This window comes from Agrilus planipennis, unplaced genomic scaffold (assembly GCF_000699045.2).
Source record: "Agrilus planipennis isolate EAB-ADULT unplaced genomic scaffold, Apla_2.0 scaffold34, whole genome shotgun sequence".
NCBI lineage: Eukaryota > Metazoa > Arthropoda > Insecta > Coleoptera > Buprestidae > Agrilus > Agrilus planipennis.
Window position 1 is genome coordinate 264,012 of NW_020439170.1, and position 27,598 is coordinate 291,609.

Here is a 27,598-nt window from a genome sequence, read left to right on the forward strand (position 1 = left end):
TCGCAAAAGTAAGAATTTCAGGTAAGTTTTAAAATTGTATCGTATTTATTTTCGTAATTGACGTGTTTCTAGGTACCATACACATATGTCTTTTATAAAAATACAAATTATGATTTTAAACAGTAATATCTCAACTTTTTTTAATATGAGACTAAATCTTCCCCTGTTATGTTATTTATTACTAACATTTTCTTTTATTTTTCGTAACACAGTTTAAAGTATTATAAAGTTTTTAAAATAAAAGTGTTAACATTAACCGTGATCAGACTATATCTTCTAAATTTAAAATTTCGAAGGAATAGTTCTGATAGTGGGGACTCTTATCCTCAACCCCGACACGGCGCGTCCCGATGGCTGATAGGGAAAGTCCTGTACCCTTCGGTTACAGGACAGGTGTGAATAAGGTTTTGCCAAATAAGCACCCGCGGATCAACTGAGGATAAACAAAGAAACAAAACGAAAACATTCAATATCCAAACAAATAAGTACTAATACATATTATCACAGCCGAACTAAAACTACCAATTGTAAGTTAGTTTGAAGTCAAAAAAGTACGAAGCAATTTGCAAATCATTTGGCAATGAAAGTTTTCGTCTAGTTTCTTAAACTGTTTTAACCAAGTCACTGTATTTCTTGCATTAAGTAGTGTTTTCAAAGGATTTCTGAAATTTAATAAAAGTGAAGTGTTTCTTTATTACGAACTTTTTATTTTTTGAAGACTTTTTTAAAAAGAAGTAATGAACATTGTATTCATCAGTATTCTTCGTGTTGACCACCAGAAATGTGAGTATTTAGGTACATTTTTTGTGTTTATTTGAGATCTAGTACCTTTTAACTTACTTACATATACCTACATTAATAATGTTTTTGCTATTAGTGAAGGCTTCAGAGTTAACTATATGTTGAGGTTTAAAATAATTAAAAAAATACCTTTTGTTATTTTACATGAGTATTTTCAATAATAATTTTATAGCCGGTCACGACGATCTTTTCGAGTTTAAATTCGTGTTGAGACATTTCGTGAACTTTGTACTTCTCACCGGCAGATCTGTACCAGTTCAATTGTTCAAAAATTTATACAAATAGTTACAAAAAAAGAATATGCGAAAATATTCATAGTATAATGAAGAGATTTTGCTGTAAAACATGCCTTAAGGATTTTTCTCGAATATTTGGAAAGTCTAGTTTCAAATCTACAATGCTTTCATTTCGATTGATATAGATGTTCTTTTTAATATACTGCCAGTGACGGATAAATCAGATTTTGCTCTCAATACAGAAGAATCCTTTTTAATGTCAAATATTTAGACTGTTGTTAGCTGTCTGTATACACTAGTGGAGAATTGAGAATCGAACATAGCGATAGCGATATTCTATTACATACAATCATCAAAGAAAGAAATTATTTTTTGATAACCCGGCCGGTATAAGAAAATTGATACAAATACCTTTCAGTCACCTTTTCGTATAAATAATAAAGTAAAATATTACTTATATATACGTATAAGTCTAATAAGGGCAAATCAAAATTTGCGAGGGGTGTTTCACTATGTTCAAAACATTGTGAGAGTTCGGTTAGTTTATAACGGTTTTTAGAGTAGCAGTTAATATTTTCAAATGGAAATTCACCAAACAATTTATTTATGCTTATACGAAATGGCGACCCAGGAATGCGTAGCTTTTGTGTTGTTACCGTTTTGCCGTACCTGTATGCCTACACGTATTACATATGTACGTCACTATTTAAATACCTAATGTATTCTTCGATTAATCGATTTGAAAGTTAATGTACTCACATGGTAATCATTAAACTATAAAAATAAGTATCTACTAACTTCCCTTACCATGATAATAATAATATTTAATTATTACAACCAATTTATAGGAATTGACTTTATAACTGTGCCAGGTCATCATCATAAGGTCGTTAGTACTAAGACTGGTTGGACACGTACCTCCACTCGTTCCTATCCTGAGCAAAACGCATTTCCCTAAAACTAGAACAGCCTACATCCTTAACTATTTGCGAACAGTAATCTAATCTAGGTCTACCTCTACCCCTTATAACTCCTGCTTCTGCCTCTAATATATCTCTGACTAGACCTTCATGCCTGAGAAGGTGTCCTACCACCCTATCTCGCCTATTTTTTATTGATTTCCATAGTCCTCTGTTCTCCTATTCTTGCTAATACCTCTTCATTTCTAACCTTTTATACCCACGTTATCCTCATCATCCGCCTATAACACCACATTTCGAACGCTTCTAACCTTTTCTTTTCCGCCGCGCCCACTGTCCATGTTTCGTACCCGTACAACGCCGTGCTCCAAATATACACCTTTAACAACCTTTTTCCAATTTCTAAATTAACCGTTCGCGAGCATAGAAGTGACTTCTTTTTATTAAAGGCGACACGACCTTGCGCTATCCTCTGCTTTATATCCCTACTACTCCTTCCATCCTCACTTATCTGACTTCCTAGATATCTAAAATCAGCCACTTCTTCTAATTTTTCGTTCCCTATCTTTATATTCTCTCTTTCCCTACTTTTTCTTCCCTTGCATACCAGTATTTTAGTCTTAATTTTATTTATTTTCATACAGTACTGATCTGTCAGTACCGCTTCCATTGTGCCAGGTACTTCCACCAAAAATTTCTTTAACTTAAAGAAGAGAACATGGAATAATCCTTATTCTTATTAAGAACTAACAATGAAAATCAAAAGTGAGTTAACATGTGCAGTAGAGATGAACCGAATACTAAAAAAAGTAGGGGATATCGGATCCAAACCAAACAATACTTTGAACTAAGACTTTCAAATAAATGTCACTGTATTATGTCATTATAGTAATGATAAATCTTTTAAGTCTGATTAAGGGTGAGTTCGTATCAGTAGTTTAATTATATGATGGGTCAATCAAAATATTAGTAGCATGCCAAAATTTATATATATATAGTATATACGTTAAATATACTGTTGGGTATTTAAAATTAACGTGGAATAATGGATGACAATAGTTCATACAACGAAAGTCAACAAAATAATCGTAGTCTTAACAGACAGTTACGAAGTAATTGTTGGTATCAGCTTTTCTACTACACACGAGCATGTAATAGACCAAAATCAGCTCGCAATTCACAACTACACATACGAAAAAGGATCGTTGTAGATCAAGCAAATAAATCGACATTTGTAAACGAATCGGAATTAGATCAATATGATTATACAACGAACGTAAAGGATAAGATCATTATTCCCTCACCGTATGTAGAGTATGCGTCATTAGCTAATCATCGTCAGAGTGGAGAATGTACAAAAGTAACTTATCCAATATTTATTCGCTCCAAAAGAGTTTCTGACGAAAGTGAAGACAAATACATAACAGAAATATATGCAGAGGATGACATACCAAGCACACTGGATGCTTCCTACAGTAAAATTGATCCTAACAATTTATCAATCGCTCTCAGACGATCCATGGAAAGTATCCGTAAAGATACAACTTCATTACCACCCATGTCGCAAGTGTCGCTTCCTAAGAAGCAACAGAAAAAATCGTCAAAATTCGACATCGAATTACCCTACTCGTCATTCGACGTGTGCTGTAAGAAGCAAGAGAGGTTTCGTCGAATCTTGGGGGGTTATTCAACTCATCCCAAATATCAGAGCGAAAAATTCAGTGACCGCGAACAAATCAATGTGTTTGTAAGAAAAAATCCGAAACTTTTAATATTTAGCGAAACGCAGGACGAAACTGTAAAAAATATCCAGTTGGCTGCACAACAGTTACAAATCAAATGCGTTCGATTCGATGAAGTCAGGGACATCGAAGATTCGCATCAGCCGACTGACGTGATAATAGTGGACGTAAGGACCATGGGGGCCATCCCACAGGACGTGCGTGCTTTATGCGAGAGTTGTCGCAAATGCATTCAACAAGTTATGATAATTGCCTTGGTCAAAACAGAAGATTTCGAGAAGAACAATTTAAAAATTTTACATCTTTTAGACATAGGATTCACCAGGTGTCTGGCAGAAAACTCCATTTACACCGCTTGCTACAACGAGCTCATTATGATATTTCAATCGGACTTGAAGATGTCTTTGAGGGGCTTTACGTTTAGTGCTATCTTTTTCGCCACATCTATTAGCACTAGCGACCTGATACTGGTCCTCGATAACGAATATTACATACGACATTGTAGCATCTCCATCAAAGAACATCTACAGTATGAGATCGAAGATGTACTTGGCAAAAACATTCGGGAAAAACTCATGACAGGTTCGTCAATTTTCTCTTCGTTCGAACGCGCAATTTCTGGATCTTCGTCTTGGCGAGGAACATTGCAGATGGAAAACAAAAATGGCGAAACCGTGGCGGCCCAATGTAATGCGTGCACGTTATTTGACGACAATCGCACATTCTCACATATTGTAATGAGTCTGTACGTGTATGGACCTTTACGAGAGAAGAAAGTGTCAGTGAGTACAGGTCGTTCCGAATTTATGCTCATCAATATCGTCAACGCAATCAATTTGATCGACGAAGCTCGCAACAAATGCGAACGGGAAAGCGAAACCTACTTGTTATTGACGAAAGTTGTTAATTTATTGGATAACGTTAATGTCGTTAAAACGGTTAAAATGATCGATCAGATTTCAGAACCCATAGCTTCCGATTTAATAACGGCGTTGCTCGACACTAAGCAGTCCACAAGTCGGATAGGCATGGATACAAAAAGTTCCAGAAAGCAAGCAGCGTCGAAAATTTTCACCGATGAAAATCAAAATTACCTCTCGTGGCAGTACGACATTTTATCTGAAGAAACAAGTTGTACAAACATTCTGATTACGTTAGGAATGGAATTGTTCCAACAATTCAACATACCGGAAACATTGAACTGTAACGAATCCGTCTTCAAGAATTGGTTTTTAGTTATGGCAAACCATTATTACAAAGAAGTTCCTTATCACAATTCGACGCATGCTGCAGATGTTATGCAAGCGTGCGCTGTTTTTTTAACGAACAAGAAGCTGGGATTATTCCTCGATCCGAATTTAGAGGCGGCCTGTTTGATTTCGGCGGTAGTCCATGATCTCGACCATCATGGTAAGTCGAGCGCGTTTCTTTGCAACTCAAATCACATCTGGGCCCTCCTGTATAACGACTTGACCGTTTTGGAAAACCACCACGTGTCCCTCATGTTCCAACTCACCCTCTCCGACGATAGGATAAACATATTCCAAAACGTGGACATTGAACAATACAAAGAACTCAGATACAATATCATCGATTTAATCTTATCGACCGATATGACCAAACACTTTGATATTTTGACGAAATTCGTAAATGAGTTCTCAGCTATACCATATCATACTGAAGATGTACTTAAGGTAATCAATGCGCCAGATAAACTTATTTTGATGTACAGGATGATCATAAAATGCGCTGATGTTTCGAACCCTACCAGAAATTTCAATGTGGCCTTGGAATGGTGCAGACGTATAACGGAAGAATATTGCAAACAAACAGATGAAGAGAAATCTTTGGGTTTACCGGTGGTGATGCCGATGTTCGACAGAGAAACTTGCTCGGTGCCCAAAGCTCAAATTGGTTTTATCGAATACATAATTAACGACCTGTTCGAGGCTTGGAACGCATTCATTGACATGCCCGAACTGCTGAGGAATATGAGGAAAAATTATAAACTTTGGAAGAAGCTAGATGAACTGGGCTATGATACGTTAGCTACACTTTCACCGGATGTATTCAATGCTGACGAAATAATGTCCACAAAGAATATTTCGTGATAAATAACTAGTGTATCATTTCTATACATTACATCAATTATTTGAATTGTATGTACAATAAAAACATAGGTATCTTCTTCTTTTTTGATTTCTTTGCTCTATAAAGAAAATGTTTTTAGCATAATGATAATTGCCTTTATGTATGTGGGTTGTTCTAGTTTTAAGGAAATGCGAAGTTTAGATAGAAAAGAGTGGAGACACCAGTCTTAGGACTGACGACCTTATGATGATGATGACCAATTATTATTATTGTTTTTTTAAAAACCCTTAAATTCAAAGAATTTCTTTTAAAACTAAATATGTTGGTAAATATAACTACAGTGTAAACTCTATATAACGACACTTAAGGGACTGAACATTTTTCGGCGTTATAAGGAGTGGTCGTTAAATGGAGAGAAATAAAAGATATTATTTTACTATTCTATAATAATATGCATTTACCAATATAGTACACATTTTTCACACGAACATTATTATTCATACATTGCGTATAGCCTGTTATCTTCGTCTGATGTTTTTTGCTGCTCCAATATTTTAATTGTATTTTGTTACGTATCTTACTCATATCTTGAGATACTGCTGGATCAATTTGATTATATAAAAAGTATTTTTTTAATAGTTTCGCTGCATCAAGTGCTTGTTTGATGCTTGGTGGAGGGACAGGATCGTCTTCTTCAACAACGTACACAGCTGCAGTTCTTATCTATTTCGGCAACTTAGAAAGTACTGCTCAATGATTTATAATGCCGCATTGTTGTCGTTAAATAGAGTGAGCGTGACGCTATATAGAGTGTAATATTGTATAGAAAACAATGTAAACCAACCAAAGTCAAGCAATTTCGACGTTTTAAGGAGTTTGTCGTTAAATCGAGAGACGTTATAAAGAGTTTACACTGTATTTTAAAATCGTATATGTTTTTCATTAAGGCCAATGTATTAAAGTAAATGTTATTTTGGCTTAATATTTTCGGCGATAAAAAAAGGGTCAGAAATGAGCAGTTTTTATTTCTTTTATCCTATATCACGTCGCTTTTTCCAAAAGATGTTGCCGCCCCTTGATGATTGCATGTATCTTATAGTATATCCCTATGCCCGGTTCTAAACTCGCCGTTAGTGTATATGTATGCTGTATATTTTTTTCCATGTAGAAGAATGTGAATGCAATAAAAATTAAACTGATTAATGATTACTGTCTCTAGGTTTTATTTTACTGCAGCCTACTTGATGATAATTCGTATTTTTTTACTGATAAAAATTATTTATGTAAATAAGCAGTCGCTTTTAAAATAATCTTAATTTTGAACAGAACAATAAGTTTGTAGCAGTCATGAAATCCATTATACGTAGATTTAAAGGTTCCAGGACAATTCCACAAGTAGTTGCTATTTGCATTGGTAAGAAAAAACGCAGTTATCCTGTATATACACACTTATTTTTTGCGATTATATTATTTCCTTAAAAATAATAACCGTAGATAGGAAATAGATATTATTTATATTTTATTAGGTTCGTTATCGCTATTAACGGCTTGTGTTCAGTATGCTTGGACTTCTCCGTACATACCAATAATTACTTCCGAAGATTTTCCTGGCAATATCACCTTTGAAGAGGCGTCATATTTCACCGTTATACCACCATTAACGGCCATAGGTCTTTGTGCAGTTTTTTCGAAACTTGCCGACAGGATTGGAAGGAAACGCGTCTTAATCCTATCAGGACCTGTCCATTTTGCCGCCTACGTGCTTATTTATTTCGGAAGAACGGTCACTCCGTTTTATATATCGCGATTCCTAAGTGGTCTAGGTGATGCCATTCTGTGGGCATCTCTTCCGGTATATGTGGCGGAGATAAGCGAACCCCATGTGAGAGGAACCTGGGGTAACGTCCCCGCAATTTCAGGATATGTTGGACAGGTCCTTATAAACGTCCTAGGGTCGTATTTACATCTCCAAACTTCTACAATTCTATCAGCAATCGTACCAGTGGTGTTTTGTTGTGCTTTCGCTTTTATGCCTGAATCTCCATATTTTTTATTAGCAAGAGGAAGACATGAAGAAGCTCAGAAGTCTTTGCGTTTGTTAAGAGGAGGACAGAATTGCGACGACGAATATAAACAATTAACCAGAGATGTCAATAGACAATTATCTGAAACTGGAACCTTGAAGGACCTGTTTCTAATTAAGAGCAATAGAAGAGCTCTGTTTATTGCTGTAGGTGCGAGAGCTGCAAGTCAAATGAGCGGCATTGCTGCTTTTACAGTTCATACTCAGTATTTGTTCGAACAGGCTGGTCAAAACATATCAAAAGAATTATCTTCCATTACTTTCTCCGCTGTTTTATTGGTTCTTGCGACATTAGGTGCTTTTTACCAGGATAAATTTGGAAGAAGACCGCTAATGATTGGTTCTTGTTTAGGCTGCGGTTTTATACTTCTCGTAGAAACCGTATACTTTTACCTTAATGACAAAACATCGGTTGACCTTTCCGGTTTAAGATGGGTACCATTAGCTGGGATGATATTATACCTGTTCTGTTTTTCGTTTGGTCTATCGTTAATTCCATCTTTGCTTGTTGGAGAATTATTTTCCACAAGTATCAAAGCGAACGCTATGATTGTTACGAACATATTTTTTGATGGATTTATTTGCGTGATAACTAAAGTTTTTCAAACTTTAACTTACAATTTTGGTCTGTATGTTCCGTTTCTAATCTTTACCGTATCTTGCTTTATAAATGCTATACGTTCATACCTTTTTCTGTTAGAAACGAGAGGAAAAACTTTAGAAGAAATACAACAAATGTTGAAGAAATAGTGATACAGTAATTAAAATGTATAGTCGATCATTAACAACAGTTATTAGTAGTTTAAATCGTTTTGTGGTATCAATAAGCTATTAAAAGAAATAAATACTTTTTGTAGTATTATTCTGTATAATGATTCTGTACGAATGTATTTTAAAAAATTATAGTTAATAAAAANACACAGGTCTGCGATAAAAAAGTTTTTTGTATAAATTTATCTTAAGCATGTAAATGTTGGTCTATAATTTGCAAATATAAACTTTGTTTTAACCTATCACGTCACATTTTTTTTGTATGTAGATTAATATATATATATATATATATATATCCTAAAAGAGACATAACCCTCTTACGATTAACAGTTAATAAAATAAATTTTGATCATTAAATAATAAAAAAATGGTCAATAAAATATCTGTAGCATAAAATGGTCATAAAAATTACAAAACCTGTGTTATACACTAGTGCAGTAGCATCAATTTATGGCGCTGCTTGTTTATTTAAGTGGGTATGATAAAACAGTTTCTATAATAAATATATTAATTTGTAAATTGTAGGGAATACATTGGTGGCGAAAAATATTCAAAAGACATTAAAGCTGATGGAAAGATAGTAATTGTTACTGGTGCAAATACTGGAATTGGTAAAGAGACAGCATGGGAACTTGCAAGAAGAGGAGCCAAAGTATACATGGCATGTCGAGACATGACTCGCTGCGAAAATGTAATTATTAAATTATACAGTACCAGTAAAATTTAGTATATTTCTTTATTTATTTAAGGCAAGAGAAGAAATTGTTTTAGACACTAAAAACAAATATGTATATTGTAGAGAATGTGATTTGTCTTCATTGGAATCTATAAGAAAATTTGTCCAAATATTTAATAAACAAGAAGACCATTTAGACATTCTAATTAATAATGCAGGGGTAATGAGAATTCCTAAGCACACAACAACAAGAGAAGGTTTTGAAATGCAATTAGGAGTTAATCATATGGGACACTTTTTGCTAACAAATTTGTTATTAGACCAATTAAAGGTGAATATACATAGTTTCCAGTATTTTTCGTTCTAAAAAGATATTTTAGAAAGCAGCTCCAAGTAGAATTGTCAATGTTTCCAGCATTGCTCATAAGCGAGGCAAAATAAATAAGGAAGACCTCAACAGCAATGAAAAGTATGATCCAGGGGGTGCATATGCCCAAAGTAAATTAGCCAATATTCTTTTTACCAAGGAACTAGCTAAAAGATTAGAAGGTAATTAGTGATTGAAAAATTGATAATTATGCTTTATTGTGATTACTTGTATTTATAGGGACTGGGGTAACAGTATATGCAGTGCATCCTGGTTTAGTAGACACAGAAATAATTCGTCATATGGGTTTTTTCAATAGTTGGATGGCAAAAATATTTATTAAACCTTTTGTATGGCCCTTTATTAAGACTCCCACTCAAGGAGCTCAAACAATTATTTTTGCTGCCCTTGATCCCAGTTTAGAGAGAGTTACGGGTAAATATTTTAGTAATTGTTCTGAAGCTGAATTATCAGAAGCTGCTAAAGATGATGCAACTGCTAAATGGCTTTGGTTAGTTAGCGAAAAATGGACAAGGTTGTCTGCCTAAAGTAATTAATTTTTTTGTCTTTTTTTATTTGATAATATATTTTAAGTACTCACAATTTGTGTTTTTACTTAATAAACGGTAAGAAAACAGTAATTCATAGTTAATAAATTTGTTTAAATAATTTATTATTATTGACGGTACTTCATCTGCAGAACTTTTCATTTATTTACGTATTAGTACAGCGAACGCACCTATAACTTTAAGAAACTTTCATTGTAAATGTTGGTATTACTTGCAGCGAGCGAGATAGTGATATTTGCCTTCATGAACAGTCCAGCAGATGGCGTGCAGTGGTCCAGTATGGTGGCTTCAACTGTGGTAATTATAATTAAAGTTTTGTAAGCAATTGAGTGAAGTACAAAGATATTTCAGTGTGTGTTGCAGTGAAAACCCATTGAAAAGATGAGTGTTAACCGATAAATGCTTAATCCGATGACCGTATAAATAGGGTGGTAAGTTCTAACAGATATTATCAAACTAGTGTTTACATATGTATATTTGCGTATGCGCGTAATTTTTGACGTCAATAAGTATTTAAATTTTATATATTTTTTTGTAAAACATCCTACTGATAATTCAGTTATTGTTTTTCTTAATCAAAGATCATTCTACATACATATTCTTGGCATTCGAAAACAACCACTTTTTAAACGTCTGCTTGTGAGCAAGTAGTTGCTTAATCTATAACCATGCTATAGCCCCCTTTATTTATTATTGCCCTCTATTTTAACATGTTTATCACAAATTGAATTTTAACTACACTGATTATATTATTTTATGGGTTGAAATGTCTCTATAGCTCTAACAATTACATAACAAAAGCGAATCGTTTATTTAGAGGTTAGACCAATTTGGTTCATATTTTTTCCTTGTAAGAATAATACTGGAATGTTTTTAAATATAAAGCATTAAATAATTAACTTTGCTATTAAACTACCTCGTTGTATTCCTATATCATTATCCACAGAATTTGCATCAGTAGGGTGTCAGTAAACTAATCATAAGTATATAAGTACAAGTTGCCCTCGTGACCAATAAATAATTACGTTCATACATACAAGTGCAGTGTGTACCTATTGGNTATATATATATAGAGAAAATATTAATTTCAATTTAGTCAGTCTTATATTTTTGTTGAAATAAGAATTTGGGCATAAATGGAAATATTACTTTCATAGAGCATCAAATTGAAACTGAAAAATGTATTCCGCTTTTATGTTTACATTAAAATTGTTTTTGATAAGTTGAGGTATGAATTAAGAACGCCTATTGAATAACTAAAAGCGCGTGACGAATGTCTCAGCTATTATATTAACTTTAGAAAGTTCCTGTGAAGTAAATTTCCCATACAGCAATACTCATTAATCATGCATGCTCTTCTCAGCCACAGAAACCTTTTGAAAATCAAGGTTCTGAATTCGACTGTATTTTCTTTCACTTTCATTTATTCGCCGATAGTGAATCGATTTTAATGATTTTTTTTATTGAATAGTCTATATCTCAGGGTCGGTCCCATTTATATTCGAATTAAAAATATTCCACTTCTGAGGGTGGAGAATTGGGGGATGTTACTTCTATTTACTGTTTTAGTATATTTTTCTAGTTTACATATGTAGGTATCTACATACATATAGACTGAGATTTTAAGTCTTTTTATTTTTATTAGAAAATAGCAATTATTGTGTTAATTTTTGTGTTTACTACTTTGAAATTACATTGCCAAATGCCATAGGACACGCTGCTTTTTTTGCACTTATTAAACAATACCTACGTATTGTTCATGTTAATGATAGGAATTTACATGGTGATGAATCCAAAAGGTAGGTACATTGTGTTTGGGACTATTTTTATTGTTCAATTTATTGTTTGTAGTCATTTGCACAGAGTGTTTTTTATAACGATGACTTAACTTTTTTAATGAGTTGTGATTTACACCAGGCTAGTGAAAACTTTTTGCTATACAGACGTTCTATCAATTTTTACTCCCACTGGTATATCGTGCGTATTATTAGTTAAATAAGGCGTTCTTTACTATATAAAGTATCTAGTTATGAATAAACTTTTCATTTGATTTATTATTAAGTAATTTATTTTTGCATTCTTATCCAAAAAAAAAATAATTATAATTTTTGGAGTCTTTCGGTACTCATGAGAATGATTTAGCTATTGTTTTTCAAAAATTCAGGAACCCTTGTTATGTTAATAGATAATAGAGAGTTATTAGCAGTATAGTGTCATCTACTGAAATTTACTGCTAACTTGGTAGCTATAGGAAGTATTTCATTTGTAAATTTTCGCAACTTTTATATCTGAAAATCAATCGATACTTTTCGTATTAGTTTAGATATACGGTTTTTAATGCATGGTGATTTATTGTGAGGTCTAAATGCATGTAAATCTGTTGCGTTAGGACAGAAAAGGCGCTTCATAATATTTTTTATAGTCACTTTATTATCGTTAGCACATCCTGAATTTAATTCCCTGTTTTGTAACGCTGGCCTTGGCATTGAATCTTCGTAGCAGCTTGGAATAAGTCAAGGTAGACGACATGACGTGTGTACTACTGCTTTGCTAGAAAATCTACAGTGAACGCTAAAAACTTCGTGTCTGCAGTTTTGCTTGTTTTGGATAATTTTGCTAAACTTTTTCAAATTCAAAACGTAGGTATGTAAAATAAGCACACAGGAAGCAGTATTCGTTTTTAATCTACTTATGGATAAAGTAGAAACAATGGTTTATAAGGGATGAGGTAAAAATAGGGTTATAGTTAATATACAGGTTAATAACTCGACATGTGTATACAAGCAACCAATTAAAAAAAAAACAGAAGAATCTGTAATAAAAAATAAGGCTTGCTATTTAAAACGAAAGGGCCTTACCCAGTACCCTATTGCAGAATTAGTTGACCCCCTTAGAATCCGACAACTTTTGTAGAGGAATATTTGAAAGTATTTTTTTATGTAGAAAAAATATGGCGATTCCTATTTAATAAACCAAAATTGGGCGTGTAGAAGGCTTCCAAACGCGGTGCCCGACAGTAGAATCAAATGGGTCCCTTGGAGCCCGATAACTTTTCTGGAAGCCATTTTTTAATTAGTTGCTTACAGGTCGAAATATTTTCCATTACTGATTAAAACGGAACACACTGTATAAATTGTCAACGAAAAACAGTAGGCAGTATCTAGGAAGTCAGAAAACTCAAATTGCGTGTTCTCCCTAATTCTTTTTATCATCTTCGGCTTCACTCGCATTGATATAAAAATAAATACGTGTTGAAGATCATCTACGACCACATAAAACTAATTTTTCTATCCCTCGGGAACAGCTTGTTGCTTCTGGATAAAAGATACCCTATATTCTTTTCGATACGTCTGACAATGTGTCTACAAAATTTCATGATGATCGGTTGAGTAGTTAAAGCGTTAAAAGGTAACAAACAAACTTACATCCGCATTTATGTATATGTATAAGTAAAAATGAGGCAAACTTCATACAAAAAACAGCGCTATTCAACTTTTACTCCTGATACTCCACTATTCCTATTAATTAATTAATTAACATTATAATATACATGTTTCAATAAACATTTTATTTTTTCGCCAAATACGATTTGATTAATAATGAATTGAGTATCGTGTCTGTAAAATTGTATTTTACAATTAATTGTTTGTAAATTAATAATTTCACTTTAAAATTCTGGGGTGGCAGAATACTAAGTTGAACAACTCAAAATTGTGCCATTAATTGTCCTAAAACAATAAAAGAATTGGTAGCAAGTCGACAATGAAACGAATGCGTTTTTTAGTGGTAAGAGATATACAGGTACAGCAAAACGTTCACCGAACACAGAAATGAGACATTGCTTTGTCGAAATTTTCCCTTCTTATACTGCACGAGAGATAATGCAAAACATACACTTTAATAATGATTTTTTTTGCTTATATAAATAGGACGAAATCGTTGGTTTTTTGTTTTTTTCGTGGATCTTATAACAAAGTTAATATCCAGTTAGTAGTTTAAATGTTAGATTGAAATAAATAGAAATTCATAGAAATCGTTTGTTTCTACTCGGAGAGAAAAAATCTTACCTTACTCGTCACTATAAAGTGGGTGCAAGAGATATGTATTGACAATATTCAATAAAGTCGAATAATTTTTGTATGAGAACCTTATAAAGTTTACTGGAAAGTATAGGAGTTTTTACCGTCCTAGCATGGTAATTTTTCCATTGTGAATCAGAAACACCCAGATTATGAGACAGCATGATAATTCTAAAGTACTTTTTTCCGTGTGAGAAGTGCAAATAATTAATTAATAACAAATCTAACTTCTATAAGCATGCAGTTTTACACCTAATTTTTCGATTTTCCTCAGAGTTTAGCTAGCATATATACCAGCATAAATCTACAAATTCCTTTAAATATGATATTAAAGTTCTTGGTCAACAACTTAACAGTTCTTTAGTCGAAGTTGTTTGGTATAGCAAGATGATTAATATCAAACTTATCAATATATCTTCATATAAAGATATTTTTCCGTTAACTGTAGTGGATATTTAATAGAGTTTGATGAGGGCCTTCTTTTAGGATTTTGTTCCTACGAATGAATATAATTTCCTCTAATATAACAAACAATCTGAATAAGGATTCATTTAAAGAATAATAACTTAATATTTTTTTATAAAAGAACTCAATATTCATACAGAAAAGGCGTGAAAAGTCAGAACTACTTATAAGTATGTAACTCGGTGTAATCACAATTAGAAAATGTGTCAATGCTGACGCTTTGTAATGACCCGTTGCGTCGATAAAAAATTGAACTCTTGTCGCTTTGATAACTTTTTATCTTTTATTTCGTTACAAAAATTACAATCACTATACAAATTAATATAACGATAATGATAAATTACGATCCCTATGTTAATACAATGTATATTTTGTACATACAAGTATTTCAGGGACGTCATTAAGTGCAAGGTAGTCATGACAGAATTCAGGGCTCCCTATGGACTTCCATACCTCGGAAATCAAAATAATTTTGTTTTCATATCCTTATCGAAAGTACAATGTATTTCCCTAATTTCAGGCAAGAAATCGCGTTTACTCCTTTTATTAGAAAAATATTTTACTAGAGATAGTGATTTTGTTGGATACTGGATAATCGCCGGATAACCATGTACCCGGCTAAACTATTACGGTTAATGTTTCACGTCTTAGTTCTAGCAAGCTTTCTCTTCAATACCACCCTTGCCAACATCCCAAACCAATCATTAAGTCCCGTTACAAAGTCGTTTAAACACTAAACTAATGAAATTTTAATTCTTGGTTGGCGGATTTTCAAAAGCCATTGAAATGGACCTATAAAAATATCTATAAACACTAAAAGTCTGCAAGGATACAAAATCATACTAATAAGTTATCGTAAATCGAAACCTGGCATACCTACCAACAAGCGACATAAATTGTAACAGTTCGACCATACTGATGATATATTCTTGTTCACGAGAAAAAAATTAATAGTTTAGTATGTAGTAATCAATCAATAATAATACAAATTAGAACAAACGACCTATCTCAATACAATCTTAATTACCAATTATTATTAGGTAGGGTTTTGGTTATACTTAATTTAATTATTATTGCTGGTGTTTGTTTTTCTTTTTTCTTTCTGGTAGAATTACCCTGCGCTAATCCGGTACTCGTTCGGATCCGCCGGGTACCGGGTCCATATTAAATACCCGGTCCATCTCTAGATTTTACCATCCTCTTCGTATTTCACTTGAATTTCGATAGGCAGAAGAAGGTAATCAATTTCGTAAGTCCAAGCTTTCAATGAGACGATAAACCTTCACCTACCCTAAAATTAATTTTAAACTTCACCAAAAGTACTTATTGTATTTAATGAAAACGTTTCGACTAGTACAAGGATCATAATCAAAGAGTACCCAAAAATGGGACGCATGTTTCTGAAGTTAGACAATTAAGCAGAAGGCGTATTTGCTGTGTAGAATTCTACCTAGTTGTTTATAATATTTTCATTCGGTGCTCTAATGCTGTAGGGGACACTTAGTAGACATAACTAAATAAATAATTTTACTGTAAATATTTTACAAATAAAATGTGTCTTGTCTGATCGAACGGGACTTGAACCTTCACGAAATGGGACATGTTTCTGAAGTTAGACAATTAGGCAAAGTTAGAAATGAAGAGGTATTCGAAAGAATAGGATAACAGAGGACTTTGGAAGTCAATAAGGAATAGACGAGATAGGTTAGTAGGGCACCTTCTCAGACATGAAGATCTAGTCAAAGACATATTACAGGCAGAAACGGGAGTTAAGACGGGTAGAGGTAGACCTAGATTAGATTAGGGAAATGCGAAGATAGGATTAGGATACGAAAGAGTAGAGGTACGTGTCCAACCAGTCTTAGGACTGACGACCTTCTGATGATGATGATTAGTGTTGTACGTAAAGTAGATTCAATATGCTTCAATAAACTTCAATCCTTCAGCGGTGCCTACTACAAAGGTACCTACCCATGATCGCACAACCAGAACCTTCTGATCTGTAGCACAACTACCACGATATATGGGTGACCCCAACGTAATCTGAACCTGCTGATCTAGGCGAGATCCAGGTTAATGAATGAGGGACATTCCTGGCTCACCTACAACCCTCTTTTAAGGCAACTGATCTAGAGCAAGAGGAACTTCCCGGCTGACGGAATGTTTCAATCTGAAGAACACATACTCATCACTATTAGGCGTCCCGTGCTTCCAATCCCAACAACTTGTAATCATTATTTTCACGACACCCCCATGGTTTCCTCCCCGTCAAAGGAAAACATTCCCGCTTGAATGAATTCTCCCTTTATGTTCTGAGAAACTTGTATTGCATAGCTGTAGATAATATCTCTTTGGTCCAAACGATTTCGTCAGATTCCGTAAAGATTTCAGTAAAGCCAACACAGATGTATTTTTCTAAATTGTTAAGTATTTTTAATTTTTGTTTTTCCTTCTTGATACATTGGGAACACTAAATCATGGTTTTTAGACTACTTTGTTACCATGCACGAAAACTGCTTTACGTAAATCAGGATTCACATATTCGGCATTTGTTAGAAATCTGTCCGATATCCGACCGTCATGAAGCTTTCCTAGCGCTGTACTAAAACGTGTCCTTTTTTTCAAAAAGCCGCTATTCACAAGAACTATACAGTATTTGCCATTAAAATTTGGCGGGTAGGTCAAAAGCTACTAATACTACTACGGGTGCAGACTTCAGCACTTAATATGTCAATTGGAGGTATCATGTTTTGAAGAAACGTGCAGGAAGAAACTGTACTAGGTCAGTTGAATTCAACCATGGCTCATTTTATATGAGTTCCATTCTTCCTTTCGCATTTTGTCTACAAAACCCACCAAACGCTCGTCTTCCAATTTTAGATCACCTTCTTGTACCCACTCCATGTGGGTATTTCTTTCGATTAGGTCGCTGTTTGTTTCCGATAAAGGTTCTACTTCTAGATCAGTAGTACATTTTGGCATAGGAATGGGGCACCGCTTTGAATGTCCACCTCGGACGCCACTAACGCTATTGGTGGAGTCAGTGGCGGATTATCCATAAGGCAAAGTAAGCATATGTCTAGGGGCGCAAGGTTAAAAAGGGGCGCGCGCGGTAGTTTTTAAACCTAAAAAAAAGAAAATAAGGAAGTACCTAATAAAAAAAAAAGTATTTTGCAAAGTATATGACCGCCAGAGGGGTGTCTATGAGGTGCTAGCCTAGAGCGCTCTCGACATTTGATCTGCCTCTCGGTGGAGTTAATTTGAAGAAAAATGCCGAAAATATTAAAAAATGCCCATTTGTTTTCCACATATGTGGAAATCTGTGAACCTCGAGACCTGGAGACTTGGTATGTCGTCATTCACCTCTCCAATTTTTGTTATGTACCTATCAAGTAAAATGGAAAATTGACCCTGAAATTCTGTGCTCGCTCAGGAGTACGTACTCAACTTTTCGATTACGTTTGACAAATGCGTACTGGAATGAACACAAGTTATTTATTTTCATACATAATATTATGACACAATGAATACGTATCCGTGCTGGTTGCATTGATACAGCAAACGCATTCATTGTTTCAATTAGCATAGTGGTCTTTGGTTGCTGTTGTTTTGTTGTTGGAGTAATGAGATTTTCCGACCGCTTCCGACCGTTTCCGGCCACACTACGAATCCAGCACGTGGTCATTTTGCCGATTGCGATTTCGTCCATGGATCTTTCCACCGTCTCATCCAACAGTCCTTTCGTACATTATTTCAATGTTGCTGCCACTCTCCGAAAGAGTTTTGTTGTTGTGATACGGCGGAAGCTCGATCGTGTATGCGTTCCATATATCGTTATACATAATTACCCATTATCAGTTATCGCTATCGTGATGGATGTGTGTTAGAAAATCGACGGGAAAAAAGTGAGAGTGCCCGGAAAAACAACCACGTGGACCGTTAAAACTGTGTTTCTCGCTTTTTTCTTGGGTCATTCGTTTTCCAAATAAATACCGCTTGCAACTGATTAAACCACTTTGTGTTTTCGGGTTCATTTTAACATTTTTGTCTCGTGGAGGCGCATTCCTGGGAAAATACCGCGCAAACATGGATTTGTGGATGCACGATGTGGTACGTATTCTGTGATGTAAGATGTAATTTAAGAGATTTATGTACAACATATCTATGTATATGTTCTCGGGTCTGAAAATAATGCGGAAATCGTAAATAGACCAAAACTTTTGCTAGTCAAGAGAATTTTCCCTTAAGAAAGTTTTTCTCATTCCACGAACGAAATGATTATGGAAATTATGCTGAATTGTAACATTCGTAGACAAGAGGTACCAGGGTCTAATAATAAAAAAATTTTATGAGGTTTTAGATAAATGTTAATTTTGTTTAAACCTTTTTTGATTGATTGATTTCCAACAAAGCTCAACAGGAACGAAAATTCGGTATGAAGTACTTTTATTTATCCATTTATCTCTGTAATTGTTTCTGCTCTACCTCAACGTTTTTCACACAAAACAAATGGTAACCACTTATGCAAAATTATTTGGATGAATTTTTATTCGTTGCCGTCATGTTGAAAATCCACCTATACCTGCTATGCCAATTCCCTAACCGTTCTGCCTGAATGTTGTGTTTTTATACATATTTCTATCATTTTAAATTCAATGTCTATGTAAACCAAATTTTCGGATAAATAGGAAATCAATTTTTTTCTAAAAATAGAAATAATAGTGACAAAATTCTGATAATTCTCAGATAATGTCTACTTACTTGATGATGATATTTGCTTAATTAAGAGCAATAATAAAAAGTGTTTGTACGTTTACGTTTCGGATGTTTCCATTCACTTTCAGCATTAAAGAAAAGAAAAAGGAAAATGTGGTACACCCTTCGAATAACAAGGTATATTGTGTAACGATTTTTCTCGTGATTTTCAATTCATGTTAAATCTGCAGATTTAACACTGAATAATTCAAAAAGTTATGTAATACAATTCGAGAATAACAATTATGAATTTGTGTTGTACATTATGTACACATGTAATTGCTTCATTTTTTATTCAACTTTTATATTTTTTACAAGTACTTTTCTGGGAAGGACCAAATTGGAAATATATTTTTATATAAAAGGAATGTTATCTTTTACTAATAAATTTAATGCATTAATTTGTTGTTGACGCAAAACAATTTGATTTAATTATTCTATCGAAATTTCTGAAACCACATTACATTCAATTTCAAAATGGTATTAATATCTCGTATGGTGGAAGTACATATAACGTCATCGGTAATGCCGTAAATTACAATAGTGACATGATCTAGTTGCAATTATGTGATTTATTATCTTGACTGTGCATGTTTACAATATTGCTTTGTCTGTGTTGATTGGATTAGGTATGTAGGTTTTGGTGGTGTACCTACGAGGGTGGATTGATAAGTTTCCGGCCTAACCAAGAGATGGCGCCACTAGGCCTACCTTGAGGTGACATTCTATAGTACCATCCTTGGATAGCTTGTAGCTATAGTTTCAGCCCGATCTCCTTGCTAGTGTAGGTTTGACAGCACGCTGAACANCAAACATGAGGCATATTTTGCTTTTGTTGGAATTTGTTAGAAATCAGCGTATTTTCAGTCTCTGTAATCGGTGCTAAATATATTTTGTAGTATTGAACATAATGTGCCTTAGTTATGATATGTGTTTGTTATTAATTTAGAAAAGTTGTTAAAATGCAAATTTCAATATCAGGTTTTGTCAAGAATCAACAAGATTATTTAACAAAAAATCGTGATAATCACAATAAACATTCGCTGACAATCGCCTGTCGGCATCGTCAACTTTTGGACGTTTAAATAAACATTTAAATAATAACCCGAAGACATACTGTTTAATTTTTTATTCTTCCCGCTTAACTTACTCCGAAAATAAACCCTAGTGCAATTTTCGAGTGTAAAATTGATACAAAACCGGGTTCTCTCACCTAAAGAGGAGAATCAATCCTGGACCACAGCCACCAATAAGGAATATGTAATACTATTCAGACGTTTTACGTGTTTATTCAATGAGTTAGTAAACCTAAATTAACTAAATATCGAAATAGTTTGACTTCTGTTTAGAAGAATAACTTTGCTTCTACTGATAATCGCAATCGTTTCCGTTTAAGTTTTTTCCAACCTTGGCTAATTTTGTCTTTTTATATTTTCCACCGTTAGATAAACGAACTTATAGCCAAACCGCCGAATCAATTCAATAATAAATTAAAATTAGATGTTATTGCACATCTCGATTTTATTTATAGGCAAACTCCAACTGGTTAATTATTTTAACTTTTAAATACGTACGTGCATACCAGATAAAATACTTAGGTACATTTTTTGCCAGAACTTAAAAAACGAAATATACAAAAAGTAATAGGGTTTTTACAAATTAAAAAATGTGGCCGAAATTCCTAAAAATAAAAACTAAATATCCTGTCGACATGCATATCTCACTACAATTAGTTCATCCGTTCTAGGGCAGAAGTAGGCAAAAGCTTCTACTACTACAGTTGAACCTTGATAACTCAAACCTCGATAACGTAATAACCTCTATAAATTCATAAAATTTTGGTGTTCCCTTCCCCTCGGAGTCCAAAACCTTTATTATTTAATATAAAAACCCTCTATAACTTCAACGAATAAATAATTTGGGCATCGCACCTCAGTAAGCAGTGAAAAGTGGTTTGAATCGGGAGAAAGTCTTCTATATAAAACACAAAGAATTGCTGAATTTCCTAATTCAGAAAAATGCTTGTTGTTTACATGATTTAGACAGTGTAGAAATAAAAACATTAGTGTTAGTGGAACTGTACCAAAGGAAAAAGCTGAAGAGTACTTACATAAAATTGAAATGTCTAACCGTATCTATGTGTGCTATGAAAATTAGATAGTAGAGATGCACCGGGTAGTAGTAACCGGGTACTCGCATTAGTTATTTCGATAAAAAGCCACCCTAATGGGTTCACTTCGTTGTCCGCCTGTCTGTCTGTTTATCTGTCAAGACCCTTTTTCTCAGGAACGTGTGAAGGTATAAAGTCGAAATTAATATCAAATACTCAGGTCTGTAATTAAAAATCTTCGAGATTCGGTTCCTGTGACGGAGTATCTTCTCGATTCCGATTTTTTTAATGGATAATGATACGAAATTTTATTCAGTAGGGAGGACGAACAATAAACTTATTGAATAGTGATAAAATTTGTTCGGATGATGTTGTTACATTTCGCTTATGTTGTTTACCGCTGCATTGTAATCAAACTTAAATCCGAGAAAAACTCGAAGCAACAAGAAGTGACAAAAAGCGTCGGCTCTGCGATGTTGAGACCCGTTTTCGGTTTAGCGATTCGAAGGAACTATTTATTTTCTGTTCAACCGTAACTGTTTGTTTTTTTTTTTGTTTATGTTTATACATTTTTGTGCTTTGTTTTCGCAATTGAAATTTGAAATTGTATGGGTCACTCGGCGAGTCGCGGTTCATAGGTTACCGACGCCTGACCTAACATAAGCTCTTGGTGCGTAACTCATTTCATATAAATCAGTCAGGGAGTCTTCTGTTCAAACAACAATAGTAAGCCTTGCTTGGTAACGTTATTGATTTTTTTTATGTGCAACTGCGTCTTTAGATTTTTTTTAATTTACTAATGAGTTGATAGAGATAGGTTTAAATAAAATAGATGCAGTACTGACATGTACTGTACTGTATGAAAATACATAAACTTAAAACAAAAATACTGGTATGCAAGGGGAGAAAAAGTAGGGAAAGAGAGAATATAAAGATAGGAGACGGAAAATTAGAAGAAATGGTCGATTTTAAGTATCTAGGAAGTCAGATAAGTCAGGACGGAAGGTGTAGTGGGGATATATAGCAGAGAACAGCGCAGAGTTGAGTCGCCTTCAATAAAAAGAAGTCATTTCTATGCTCGCGAACGATTAATTTAGAAATTCGAAAAAGGTTGTTAAAGGTGTATGTTTAGATCGCGGGGCTGTACGGGTTCGAAACATGGACAGTGGGCCCGGCGGAAAAGAAAATGTTAGAAGCGTTCGAAATATGATGTTACAGGCAAATGATGAGGATAAGGAAGGTTAGAAATGAAGAGGTATTAGAAAAAATAGGAGAACAGAGGACTGTATAGAAGTCAGTTATAAATATGCGAGAGGTAGGTAAGTAGGACACGTTCTTAGGCATGAAGGTCTAGTCAGACATATATTAAAGGCAGAAACAGGAATTAGGAGGAGTATAGGTAGACCTAGATTAGATTACTGTTCACAAATAGTTAACGATGTGGGTTGTTCTAGTTTTATGGAAATGCGAAGATTAGCTTAGGATAGGAAAGAGTGGAGGTGCATATCGAATCAGTCTGGACCCCACTATGATTTTAAAGGATGGTTTTAATAAAAGTCCTGTTCCGAAAATAAGACCTATTAAAAAAAAAATCTCATTGGCGTTTTATGACAGTGCCCAAGAGGCTACAATTTTCGTTAACATCAAACATGAGGCATATTTTGCTTTTGTTGGAATTTGTTAGAAATCAGCGTATTTTCAGTCTCTGTAATCGGTGCTAAATATATTTTGTAGTATTGAACATAATGTGCCTTAGTTATGATATGTGTTTGTTATTAATTTAGAAAAGTTGTTAAAATGCAAATTTCAATATCAGGTTTTGTCAAGAATCAACAAGATTATTTAACAAAAAATCGTGATAATCACAATAAACATTCGCTGACAATCGCCTGTCGGCATCGTCAACTTTTGGACGTTTAAATAAACATTTAAATAATAACCCGAAGACATACTGTTTAATTTTTTATTCTTCCCGCTTAACTTACTCCGAAAATAAACCCTAGTGCAATTTTCGAGTGTAAAATTGATACAAAACCGGGTTCTCTCACCTAAAGAGGAGAATCAATCCTGGACCACAGCCACCAATAAGGAATATGTAATACTATTCAGACGTTTTACGTGTTTATTCAATGAGTTAGTAAACCTAAATTAACTAAATATCGAAATAGTTTGACTTCTGTTTAGAAGAATAACTTTGCTTCTACTGATAATCGCAATCGTTTCCGTTTAAGTTTTTTCCAACCTTGGCTAATTTTGTCTTTTTATATTTTCCACCGTTAGATAAACGAACTTATAGCCAAACCGCCGAATCAATTCAATAATAAATTAAAATTAGATGTTATTGCACATCTCGATTTTATTTATAGGCAAACTCCAACTGGTTAATTATTTTAACTTTTAAATACGTACGTGCATACCAGATAAAATACTTAGGTACATTTTTTGCCAGAACTTAAAAAACGAAATATACAAAAAGTAATAGGGTTTTTACAAATTAAAAAATGTGGCCGTATCCTGTCGACATGCATATCTCACTACAATTAGTTCATCCGTTCTAGGGCAGAAGTAGGCAAAAGCTTCTACTACTACAGTTGAACCTTGATAACTCAAACCTCGATAACGTAATAACCTCTATAAATTCATAAAATTTTGGTGTTCCCTTCCCCTCGGAGTCCAAAACCTTTATTATTTAATATAAAAACCCTCTATAACTTCAACGAATAAATAATTTGGGCATCGCACCTCAGTAAGCAGTGAAAAGTGGTTTGAATCGGGAGAAAGTCTTCTATATAAAACACAAAGAATTGCTGAATTTCCTAATTCAGAAAAATGCTTGTTGTTTACATGATTTAGACAGTGTAGAAATAAAAACATTAGTGTTAGTGGAACTGTACCAAAGGAAAAAGCTGAAGAGTACTGGAAATCCATAATTTTAAAGCTTAAACTTAAACCATTAGTAAGTAAAAACCTCAATAACTCAAATTATGTTACGTTTCCCTTGGTCTTTATCTTATCGAGGTTCTACTGTATCTGTAACACTCTTTTTCATCAACATGAAAAAAAAAGGGTAAAAACGTGAACCATCAGCGTCAGGATATTGTATGGGTGAAATCAAAGAAGTTCGTTCTGTGACTCAAAGTTGCAGCAATTAAAAGTACGGTTTTTCCTACCTCGATTTTTTTGTTAGAGTATGATACTACAACGATTTTCACGTTAATTCACAATAATTCCAGATTTTATAGTAACGTATACATTTATTAATCATGAAGCAAATGTATTGGTTAATTTGATGTCTGACCATGTAAAATATTGGCTTAGAGATAAAAATCATATATATTTAAAGTTATAAAAAACACCATGAATTAATGCAAACAGGGGCAGAAAATAATTACTTAGATTTATAAAATATCTTGGAAGGAACTTCGAAATCAAAGCTTTTTTTTTTGTTTAAATTAACGCTTTGGGGGCCATCAAACTTACACTTTTTAATTGCGATACATATTTTGTTTGTTATTTTCATTATTTCCATCACAATATAGTCTCCTTTTCTGTTTCAAATCTGTACAACATTCATCATACCCGCTGCAGTTAAACAAAAAACACTCAGAATTGTTTCTTATTCAATGGGAAAAGTTTTAATCAAATTCAAAAACACTTGAAACTCACAATTTAATAATATAAAGAATTGAATCATTATTAATTACTTACGCCAATTTGCTATCGTGATAAATTTTTTTAAGTTACTTGCATACGTCCAAAGGTGATTAATGATTTTGTAAATCAATTAATGCACTTCTTTGGTATTGACTGTTCAGGTAAAAATTACGTCGCATATGAACCTACCACAATGATTGCACCAATGTAAAAACACAACGGTCAGATGTCATTGAATTTAATAGACTGTCAAGGATAACGTTGTTGAACATGCAAAAAATCGAGCGCTGATAGGTACTCAATCGGAACGCCTGTTCGCTAGTTAATATTTATGTACAGAGTGGAAAAAAAATAATTACATTCACTCGGTTCATCATGGGAAAACTACTTTTTGATTTTTCGGGTTTCGCATCTCTATCAAGAAAGTCACTATAAAATCGCTTGTTATATAATTAATAATTGTGTATGTGCGCTTTCACCATCAGTCAAAGAGTATGGGGACCAAGACCTTTCAGAACACTAAAAAAAAATATTTTTAGGCGCAGGTGTAGTGCCAGAAGTGAGAATCGAATAAAAATAAATGATTTTATAGTCGATTGACTATCTTCCGAATTTTATTTTTTCTGAAAGGGTTATGGGGGGCTAAATATCTCCCCTTCATCTCACTTCCCACAAAAATAGACTAAACTCAACTGACGATCCTTCCTATACAGTATCATACATCTCCCCTTCATCCCACTTCCCACGAAAATAGACTAAACTGAACTGACGATCCTTTCTATACAATATCATCATCATAAGATCGTCAGTTCTAAGACTGGTTGGACACGCACTTCCAGTGTTTCCTATCCTGAGCTAATCTTCACATTTTTAACTAAATTAATTGTCCACGAGCGTAGAAGTGACTTCTTTTTATTGAAAGCGACTCGACCCTGCCCTATCCTCTGCTTTATATGCCTACTACTCCTTCCGTCCTAACTTTTTTGACTTCAGGCTAAATACCTAAAATCAGCCACTTCTAATCTTCCGTGTCCTATCTTTATATTCGCTCTTTCCCTACTTTTCCTTCCCTTGCATACCAGTATTTTTGTTTTATTTTTATTTATTTTCATACAATATTCTATTGTCAATACGAAAACATACTCTTTATTTATTTTTAAATGGTTCTTCCACCTCCGTACCATCAGCACTCCTCGGTCTTCAACTAAGAACACTTATTTAATATTCTATGAAGTCACATACCCCCCAACCCAACCCTTTATTGTAAACAGTTATCGTTAATTAATAACAAGAAAGTCAAACGGAATTATGTGGAACTAACTGAAGATGACACCGTGGATATCAAACCCGTTTTATGTTTTTTAAACGGTTCCATGTGGAATTTTGAGTTTTAGTGTCTCATTACAGGTTACAGAGAATTGAAGACATAATAAGTTTTCAATGATCGTCGTACTAACGTATTTGTTACGGTAGAGACTCTCGTTGCATGTGCAAGTAGCTTTTGTCCATAATTTTTTATGTTAATTTTTACAAGCATACATACAATGATCAATTAAAAGCTAAAATAATGAACCAATAGCAGAGGCTGCTTTTTTTGCCGAACTTCAAAATCAGTTTTCAATTGTTATCCATGAGTGCTTTGATTAACATATTACGCCATACGTACCTACGTTTTTGTCAAGTGTGAAATGAAAGTACTTTGTTCGACTTTTTATGTAATTATTCATAAACGGTGATTATTATTTACCACCTCGCTGGTAGGTAGTGTTTTTGGTATTTGAAAATATGTACAGATATTTTCGGATAACCGTTCGAGCAGTCGGTCAAAACTTTGATGGATATTGTTAAAGATTTTGGAATGCCATTTGTACTATTTAATACATTAAGACATTTTCAATTAAAACAAGCCAGAAACGGGTGCAATGTTCTTTATTAATTATCTAATTTAACCGACATTTCGTCTTCCAAACTAAGCTTTTTCAACCTCCCTTCCGATCCAAGGCTTTTCCAACCTACCTTGAAAAAACCTTAGATTGGAAGTCGAAACGTTAATACAAATGAATTCAGAAAAAAATAAATATAAGCAAGAAATTTGAGAATCCTAAAAGGTACCTACATGGTAGAACCACGTGAGCACTTCTGGTTCTGATTATTATCGGTTGAAGAACTGAAAAAGCGTGTAAAGAACTTTGATAGCCCATGAACTTTGAACGTGACCTCAAGAGTAAAACATATTATACTTTCGTTCTTACTTCTTAGTTATTTAAAATCATTTAAAT

The 27,598-nt window shown here is 33.8% G+C and overlaps 4 protein-coding genes across 6 annotated transcripts in view; all 4 read left to right on the plus strand.

Annotated features, from left to right (window-relative positions):
* Positions 1 to 281: 281 nt before the first annotated feature.
* On the plus strand, positions 282 to 8,735 carry LOC108739520 (facilitated trehalose transporter Tret1-2 homolog). Of its 2 annotated transcripts, none has more exons than XM_018473445.2 (2): positions 282 to 783; positions 7,317 to 8,735. In XM_018473445.2, the coding sequence occupies exons 1-2, from the start codon at positions 738 to 740 to the stop codon at positions 8,621 to 8,623; spliced, it is 1,353 nt and encodes a 450-aa protein (XP_018328947.1). In that variant the 5' UTR covers positions 282 to 737; the 3' UTR covers positions 8,624 to 8,735. The 2 variants fall into 2 exon arrangements, with proteins under 2 accessions (XP_018328947.1, XP_018328946.1); XM_018473444.2 differs by lacking the exon at positions 282 to 783 and adding an exon at positions 6,667 to 7,204.
* On the plus strand, positions 2,564 to 5,889 carry LOC108739519 (high affinity cAMP-specific and IBMX-insensitive 3',5'-cyclic phosphodiesterase 8A-like). Its single transcript, XM_018473443.1, has one exon. It carries the CDS (start codon positions 3,003 to 3,005, stop codon positions 5,808 to 5,810), a length of 2,808 nt encoding a protein of 935 aa, XP_018328945.1. The 5' UTR covers positions 2,564 to 3,002; the 3' UTR covers positions 5,811 to 5,889.
* Positions 8,736 to 8,953: 218 nt separating the features above from the next.
* On the plus strand, positions 8,954 to 10,290 carry LOC108739487 (retinol dehydrogenase 12-like). Its single transcript, XM_018473399.2, has 5 exons — positions 8,954 to 9,116; positions 9,170 to 9,335; positions 9,394 to 9,651; positions 9,701 to 9,869; positions 9,928 to 10,290. The coding sequence occupies exons 1-5, from the start codon at positions 9,040 to 9,042 to the stop codon at positions 10,233 to 10,235; spliced, it is 978 nt and encodes a 325-aa protein (XP_018328901.1). The 5' UTR covers positions 8,954 to 9,039; the 3' UTR covers positions 10,236 to 10,290.
* Positions 10,291 to 10,472: 182 nt separating this feature from the next.
* The window catches only part of LOC108739504 (steroid hormone receptor ERR1), a 33,216-nt gene continuing 16,090 nt past the window's right edge, over positions 10,473 to 27,598 (plus strand). Inside the window, exons 1-2 of one of the 2 annotated variants that reach the window (XM_018473420.1) lie at positions 10,473 to 10,553; positions 10,608 to 10,687. Coding sequence is in view for 1 of the 2 variants with exons in the window: in XM_018473419.1 (XP_018328921.1) it covers positions 18,887 to 18,910 (24 nt within the window). In the remaining variant the exon portion in view is untranslated. Of the gene's footprint in view, positions 10,554 to 10,607; positions 10,688 to 18,497; positions 18,911 to 27,598 lie in introns of those variants that run through there. The other variant, XM_018473419.1, reaches the window with a different exon arrangement.